Source organism: Propithecus coquereli, unplaced genomic scaffold (genome assembly GCF_000956105.1).
Source record: "Propithecus coquereli isolate 6110/MARCELLA unplaced genomic scaffold, Pcoq_1.0 Scaffold621, whole genome shotgun sequence".
Lineage (NCBI taxonomy): Eukaryota > Metazoa > Chordata > Mammalia > Primates > Indriidae > Propithecus > Propithecus coquereli.
Genome location: NW_012152186.1, coordinates 371,386 through 379,779, shown reverse-complemented (window position 1 = coordinate 379,779; position 8,394 = coordinate 371,386). Strand labels below are relative to the sequence as shown.

Genomic DNA, 8,394 nt, shown 5'->3' with positions numbered 1-8,394 from the left:
GGGACCCGGAAGAGGGGCGGCGGGCGCGGGGCCGGGCGGAGGCGTGCGGGAGAACAGGCCCGCGCGGGAGGGATGCTGGCAGGCCCCGGGAGGCGAGGGCCGCGGAGGCTGGGGCGTGCGAACTGGGAAGAGGGCGGGAGTGGAGGGAGCGAGGAAGCCTCAGGATTCGCAGGAGGGATGGGGGTGCCCCTGCAGCCAGTGGGGTTTGCAGCTGGACGTGTTCGTTTGCGGTGCGGGTGCAGTTCTGTGGTCCATGGGCCTGGGGTATGTTTAGGGATGTGGGTGGGGTGCAAAGCAGCTGCTGGGGCAGACTGTGTGTCGGGGTCCTGGGAGAGGCAGGACTGTGAAGCGTTGCTGCCCCCCATTCCCTGGGAAAAAGTAGGAGTGAGTCTGGAACCCTGGGCGGGCGCTCCCTCCCTCTCTGAGACAGAGGTGCTGGGTTTGGCTGTGGTTTGGCTGTCAGAGAACCCAGTTCCCTGGTGTCCGTATTCCTTGAGGTTGATGCTTTGCTGCCAAACACAGGTGTCTGCTGTGAGTCTTAGGTTCTACCCCCACCCCGCCCCTGCCCACCCCGTGAAACCCAAGCTGCACAGCCAGGGCAGCGAAACTTAGCTCAACATTGAAGAAGGCAGATCTATCCTCTGGGGTTTTTTCTAAGCCATCTCTAAGATAACTTAGAAAAGGTTCTTAATGTGCATTTTGGCTCCTCCTTTTTCTCACGCTTACCTTTTCTGCTTTTTCTGGAAGAATCTCAGGCTTACTTGGATCTACAGGCCCCGCTTTGGAGAACACATACAGTCCAAACCTGACTACCCGAGAGAGCAGTAGCTCGGTTTCAGTTTTAAGCACTTCCATTCAGAGAACAAGGATGAGAAAGCATGCAAAACACGGTGTTTTGTTTGATTTTCAGCAGATGTTGGCTTGTCTTGGATTTCTAGTTTCAGAAAAGCCAAGTGGACTTTTGTGGGTTATACTGGTCATTGAGAATTTAGATGATGGGGGAATGGGTTACATGTAAAACAGTAGCCCTAACCCTTTGAGAGTTTAATCAGTGGATAGTTGGGAAAATGTCTGAGTCATGCTCTGTTACTTCCACATGCCACATAAATCAAAAGATCAACAGTTACGTTTGAGTCAAATCAGTGTGTGTGTGTGTGTGTGTGTGTGTGTGTATGTATAAAGAATTGTATGTAGCGTGCTGTCATCATGCTCAGGGTGTATGCCCTGGGCAGTGACTAAAGGGAATTTTAAAAATGGTATCAGACTTGTGGATTCCTTTTATGGAATCACTTTATTGATGGTGGTTACAGGCCATGGGCCAGATTTGGTGCTCGTGGGTATTTGACTCTAACCTGAGTTAATATAACTGCTTTGTGTGTGGCGTGTACGTGTATGTACGCTAAATGTTTAGTGTGCTTCCCTGTGGAGTCTGGAGATTTCAGCAATTGGGGTGTTTCAACAAGGTCAGTGATTTGTAGAGTGGTTCCTGTGCTTCCAGGTTCACCAAAAACTCTTCTGTCAGTTGACAGCCCCAAACAGATGTGAATAGTAAGAAATTTTTCTTCTGGGCTCTGGAAAACAGTTTAAAATGATTAGGGTAGACTTGTTCACATGAATTAAAATGCTAGTTTTGAAGTGCAGTCTTGTCATCAAGGGCTAGGTCTTGAATTTGCTGCTGTTTCTGTAGCACAGTAGTTCAGCATCTGTAAAGAGCCAATGTTTGGCATTTGTGACTGGTGTCTTTCTTGTTGTTGTTGATGCATTAAATATTTATTGGTGCCCGTTAGTTGCGAGACCTTGTGTGCTGTGGGTCCTGCTGCTACAAATACTTTATGTAGAGAAGACATAAGCGCTTTGGAGAAAGGGATGGTGACTTGGGATTAGATCTCGTTTGAACACATTCTCTGGCCAGTTACTTTTCGGTTTCTAGGGACTCGGTTTGTTCTTAAACCTAATGAACTGCGGGGAATCTCTCAGGGTATGGCTCAGGTGGTCAGGGGTGCAGGCCCCCCTTCCTGTGATGGTGTCCTGGACAGAGGACGTTGATGTCCACAAGGTGGTGTGGAGCTCTCTCCATGCTGGTGTGGCTCACGAGAAGGCGACTGCAGGTGACATGCTCTGTAGGTAGCAGGGTGCCACAGCCCACTGGGCCTTGACCTTAAGAAACAGACGGTTCCTGCTGAGGCCAAGATTGCAGCCTACCCAGTAGTTTTCGTAGAAAGTCGTTAGCAGCAGAAATGTCATTTGGGGCACGTAATTGTTACCGTCCGCCATCTATGGCTGCTTTTTGCTTTTAGCTGTCAGCAGCTGTTGGCAGGTGAGGACCTAGGTGTGGGGGACAGAGCACGTGCAGGCCAGGGCTCAGCAGCGTGTGGTGGTGGCCAGGGAGAGCCACTCTGTGTTGGTTTTATTTTGCAGCCTCTGGCTTGTTCAGTGCTCCAGGCATTTGAACCTGACACGCCCCATGAATGCTCTCTCTCCAGCCCACTCGTAGCCTGGGCCACGGACATCACGGCAGGCCGCGTGGCACTCACCCCCCTTGGCTGGGTTGAGAGGCACAGCCAGAGCTTGTGGGTGCTGTAGGCTGCTGCAGGTTGTGGCAGGGAGGACCAGACACCCTGGTGGAGGGCTCTGAGTCCTGATCCAGTCTCTTTCGCATACCCCGTGCAGGCAGTAACAGCAACAAAATCCTTCGTTCCAGGACTTTTAAGAGGGTGGGTGGTTTGATTTTCAGCTTACAGAGTTAAATCCTATGAACTATATGCTTCCTTAGCTAAAACGTGTAATTGTATTTCATTTTTTCTGTACCTTCTCTGTTCCTTCAAGTACCCATTTGCTATCAGAAGGACGTTTTCCTATAAGAGAGGCTCTAACAGTGCTGCTTTCTGACAGAAGCGTTTTTAAGATTGTCTGCGTTGGTGACGGCAGAACACCTCGTGTGCACGGGTGGTGTCCTTTGATCTCAGTCAGTGGTGCCGAAGGCGACCCACAATTGACCACTGTTTAGGTGCATGCTGAGAGTTGGAGGTGCGCCTTGTGGTGTTCGCACGTGTTGCGAGGCGTACCACGCATGAGGTGGCGCAGCAGGCAGATAGCACTGGCCATGGCCTTGGGGACATGGGACTCAGAGGATGCCCACCTGCCCAGGGGCTTTGTTGTGCCTCCTTTTCTTTCTCTGAGTGTCGCTGGGGCATCTCAGACTTGCACAGCAGTCGGGATGAGAAGCACCTTCCTTCATCCAGCCTTCCTGCCTTGCCGCTTGGCTCGTCAGCTGCAGCCGGAGGTCCTCAGGCGGCTGTGGCACTGGAGGGCAGTGGCGTTCTCCGTGCTCTGGGCATTCGCTTCTCAGTGCGAGAAGCATTCTGTAGTTGTAAAAGTTTCCAGAAATTGTTTTAATGCAGAGCAAACCTCATGGCCAAAGTATGTCTTGATTGAACATTTAAAGTGAGTTTCTGGCTTTGAGTCTGAGCGGGAGGGCTTCGTTGCGAGTCTTGTCTTGAGAAAACCTCTGGTCGTATGTCCATGGACCCACCTTTCCTAATCCTTGTCCTCTTAATGGTTTCAACAGGACAGCTTGATTCACTTTGGAGCTGTAAGTACTGATGTATTAGGGTGCAGCGCTCATTGTTCATTGACTCAGAGTCCCAAAATGAATGTCCAAGAGCAGGGTTTCCCCTTGGACCTCGGAGCGAGTTTCACCGAAGATGCCCCCCGGCCCCCAGTGCCTGGTGAGGAGGGAGAACTGGCATCCACAGACCCCAGGCCCGTTGGCCACGGCTTCTGCTCTGGGAAAGGTGCCGGCATTAAAGGTGAGACTTCAACAGCCACTCCGAGGCGCTCGGATCTGGACCTGGGGTATGAGCCTGAGGGCAGCGCTTCACCCACGCCGCCGTACTTGAAGTGGGCCGAGTCCCTGCACTCCCTGCTGGACGACCAAGATGGGATAAGCCTGTTCAGGACTTTCCTGAAGCAGGAGGGTTGTGCCGACCTGCTGGACTTCTGGTTCGCCTGCAGTGGCTTCCGGAAGCTGGAGCCCTGCGACTCGAATGAGGAGAAGAGGCTGAAGCTGGCAAGAGCCATCTACCGAAAGTACATCCTCGATCACAGTGGCATCGTGTCCCGCCAGACCAAGCCAGCCACCAAGAGCTTCATAAAGGACTGCATCGTGAAGCAGCAGATCGACCCCGCCATGTTCGACCAGGCGCAGACAGAAATCCAGTCCACCATGGAGGAGAACACCTACCCCGCCTTCCTCAAGTCCGACATTTATCTGGAGTATACGAGGACGGGCTCAGAGAGCCCGAAGGTCCTCAGTGACCAGAGCTCTGGGTCGGGGACAGGGAAGGGCATGTCTGGGTACCTGCCCACCTTGAACGAGGATGAGGAGTGGAGGTGTGGCCAAGACCTCGAGGAGGATGGAGGCAGAGACCCTGCCCCCCCCAGCAGGCTCACTCAGAAGCTGCTCCTGGAGACGGCTGCCCCGAGGGCCTCCTCCAGTAGACGGTACAGCGAAGGCAGAGACTTCAGGTGAGTCCGGCACGAGGGGTCCGTTTTCTGTGCTCACCTCCGAGACCTGACAAACGAGCAAGGGACGTGTGGCCGCGTGCGGCCGTGTCTCCGGCCCAGCGGAGCGTCCTGCCGCTGCTGTGGTGTGATTGTGATTCTGTGTCTTTCCCGTGATGCTGCACACCAGGTACTTTTTTTTTTTTTTTTTAATCGCCTTGTCTTTGTCGGGCAAGGTACTTTCTCTGTTTGCAATGTGGAGGATACTTTCATTGAGAACAGACTGAAGTGTATGGCTTTGTGAGTCATTGGGAACGGTGGAATTCTTAGAAGTCGTGATGATATTTAGACTTTACCCTTGAGCAGTAAAAGGCAGCTCCGGTAACCACGCAGGGATCACAGGGAGGATGATGAAGTCCCAGCTCCCAGGCTGTCACAGCCCTCGGATTCAGTCTCATCCCTTCTTTTACACAGAAGATAGAGCTACCTGGTAGACATAATCCTTTGGGCATAATTAAGGGAGGAGAGAACTTTTTAAAAATTATTCATTTATTTATTTTTGAGACAGAGTCTGGCTCTGTTGCCCGGGCTAGAGTGCTGTGGCATCAGCCTAGCTCACAGCAACCTCAAACTCCTGGGCTCAACCGATCCTCCTGCCTCAGCCTCCCGAGTAGCTGGAACTACAGGCATGTGCCACCACGCCCGGCTGATTTTTCTGTTTTCATTAGAGACCAAGTCTTAGTCTCGCTCAGGCTGCTCTCAAACTCCTGAGCTCAAGAGATCCTCCAGCCTCGGCCTCCCAGAATGCTGGGATTACAGGCCACCATACCCAGCCTATAATGATCTTCTGAGGTCCTCCCTGGGGGCTGAGAAATAGTGGCGAGGAAGTTTGTATGGGGTCTTGAGAGTACTTTGAACACTTCCTGAGGCTTTGGTTAGATTGGGCCTCGTCCCTGCCAGCAAAGTGTGTTAGTGCTGCTATGCTGTCAGTCCACAGCTGCCGGGGGTGTCCCGGGTCCCCACGGTGTGCAGTGCAGGCACCCGTGCAGCCTGGGGAGGAGCAGTCTGGTGCCGTGAGAAGCTGCCACCGCTCGGAAACCTGCTTCTTCATTCTTTTTTTCTCTGTAATCCCTGCGTGGTTCCTGGAGGCTTATTTGGCTTGCGGGTTGGCATCTGTTGCACTTGTGAGCAGATCGCTTGGTTTCCCGCTCATTTCCCCAAAGCTGGTGACTGGAGACTCCGGCCTGCGTGACTGTGAAAGCCTGCAACCCGTGTGACCCCTGCTGATTTAATCAAGAGTCTGAAAACACATCCCCAAGTGCTGGGACTCTCCCGGGGAGTTATTAAAAACCTGGATTGGTTCTTGAAGTTTACTGTGACAGAAAAATTGGCTACTTGCTAGCAGACACAGGATTAAACATTTCTAAGGTTTAAGCTCATTCAGTTTCAGTGATATGATTCAAGATGAACTGTTGGAGGTAATTTTTTTTTCCTTTTGCTCCTTGTTTTTAGCCAAACGCTATTTGTTTAGCAAGCTTTTTAGGGCAGAACATGCCGTAAAATTATCCTGTTAAGTAAGGCTAGTATAACTGACAGTTTCAGAATGTAACCTAAAAATTTTCATATTTGGAAGGAAACATTTTTATTTATTTATTTATTTTTTTTTTTGAGACAGAGTCTCACTCTTTTGCCTGGGCTAGAGTGAGTGCCATGGCATCAGCCTAGCTCACAGCAACCTCACATTCCTGGGCTCAAGCGATCCTCCTGCCTCAGCCTCCCGAGTAGCTGGGACTACAGGCATGCGCCACCATGCCTGGCTAATTTTTTCTATATATTTTTAGTTGTCCAATTAATTTCCTTCTATTTTTAGTAGGGACGGGGTCTCGCTCTTGCTCAGGCTGGTTTCGAACTCCTGAGCTCAAACAATCCGCCCGCCTTGGCCTCCCAGAGTGCTAGGATTACAGGCGTGAGCCACCGCGCCCGGCGGAAGGAAACATTTTTAAGATGGGACTAAATTTGAGGACTGAGCTGTAGGGGAAAAAAAACTGAGCTCGGTTCTGATTTCTGGTTTTAGAATCCTGCGCGCCCCGCTGCCCTGTAGTCACCGGCACGAGCGGCAACTCTGCCTTCTGCACTGTGTCGCCGTTTGTGATGAGCGACCTTCGCCGTGAAGTTAGTTGAATGTGCTGGCTTCCCCTGTCTGCTGGCACTTAGCCGTGAGGACTGTGCATGTTTTGGTTCCAACTTGCCCACGTGGAGATTCTGGAGCCCGGGAGTCCTGGCTGCGGTGGTGTCCTCCCTGCCAGGTTTTGCGGTGTGCTGAGGGTCTCCGGTGTCGAGGCCGTTAATTATCAGCACTGACGGGGTGAGAAGTCCAGCATGGGCAGATGCTCGTGTGGACGCGTTCTTCTGGCCACGTGAGGGTGTGCGGTCGGGATGCACCGGGCTGGAAGTACCAGCGGGCCCAGCCACCTGGGCCTAGACCGTGAAGGGTGTCGGTGGCTCCCAGTGTCAAATGTGGCTTGTTTGGGACCCCAGCCCCCTTTCTTCCTGCTTTTCTAACTTTGCCTTCCCGGTGACCAGCTGTGTTGGAGGCGGCAGCTGCAGCAGACCTGGGCTCTGGGTTCCCTTGTCCCACAGTGTGATCTGACTGAGGCGGGTCATGGGTGCCACTGTGTCCTGCCCATCCCAGCATAACCGTCGCGCAGGGGCCCCAGGCTGCGTGTAGGGTTAGGCCAAGTAGGGCCACTCGGAAGGAAACTGAGGCACCCCACCCAGAAAACTCGGCTACTCCCCAACTGCCGGGAGTATGGTCCTCCAAAGGAGGATTGGGGTCACCAGGAAGGGGAAGAGGAGAGTGGGCTGAATAGGCAATGAGCAGGCACTCTGTGCAGAAAGGATGGGCTGGGGCTTAAGTTTCTCCTGCTGGGCGGCATTTCCTGAGGCCACAGGGGGTCGTCTGGGGCGGGGCTGGTCTTTCTCCCTCAGAGGGTGCTGCCCCTTGTTCCCCGTGGGAGGCCTGAGTGCTGGTACACAGTTGACTTGAGATCTCTGAGGAGAGAGCAACCTGCTGGCCTCGCTCTGCACCTGCCCTGCTCACTTGGTGTCTCTTTGAGCCCTGGGCCAAGGTCTCTCTTTCCCTGCCTGTGTGCACAGACTTTCAGGTCTGCGTTGCCTGTCGTCAGTGGGACTTTGAACATAACTTTGGTTGGTTCACATCCCCCATTTTAGTCGGGGTGAACTGGCAGGCAGGTTCTGGCTGTTTCCTGAATGGTCTGGCAGTAGGCTGGGGGCTGGGACTCATTAGCCAGCAGCTCAGGCTGTACCCCCTCGGAAGGGTGGCTCACCCACCAGGTGGCATTCGGGCTGGTCTCATTCTCCCGGCAGCGCTGCTCCTGCGGCTGGCAGCCCTTCTTGGCGGGTTCAGCTCTCACAGTTGCCTGAGGACAGGACCTTCCCGGGGCCCCGCGAGGGGCTCCCAGACAGGGCTGGTCCTCACCTCCACGGCAGAGCATGCACCATGGATGCGGGTCCCAGCAGGAGCGACCTGGAGGCTTAGTGCGCTCCTGGGTCGTGGAGCTCAACCAGTCGGAAGCACGTGGGTCCCTTCAAGGTTCATTGTCTGTATTTCTGGTAATGGCCTAAAAAAAAGAAAGGGAGTGCCCAAACTGTGTCCGGAGTTTTACGTGGAAGTTGATTTTGGGTTTCTGCGTCGGGTGGTGTTGAGCGGTAGCTCTGGGGAAGGATGCCTGGCCGCAGAGGGATGGAGGCTGCGGCGGGGAGGAGGGTGGCTCAGGGCTGTGGGACAGGCTGGCTTGACCTCGCACGTGTCTTCCTGGACAGTGTGGTGGAAGGCAGCCCACCCTCAGGTCCCGCCCTCCCTGCAGCCCA

At 53.6% G+C, this 8,394-nt stretch overlaps 1 protein-coding gene across 2 annotated transcripts in view; it reads left to right on the top strand.

Moving 5' to 3' along the window:
* The first annotated feature begins 3,574 nt into the window (after positions 1 to 3,574).
* AXIN1 (axin 1) overlaps positions 3,575 to 8,394 on the top strand; it is a 41,291-nt gene continuing 36,471 nt past the window's right edge. For both annotated transcript variants that reach the window (XM_012659623.1, XM_012659622.1), the window contains exon 1: positions 3,575 to 4,527. In XM_012659623.1, coding sequence (XP_012515077.1) covers positions 3,650 to 4,527 — 878 coding nt within the window. In that variant the 5' untranslated portion in view covers positions 3,575 to 3,649. The remainder of the gene's footprint in view (positions 4,528 to 8,394) is intronic.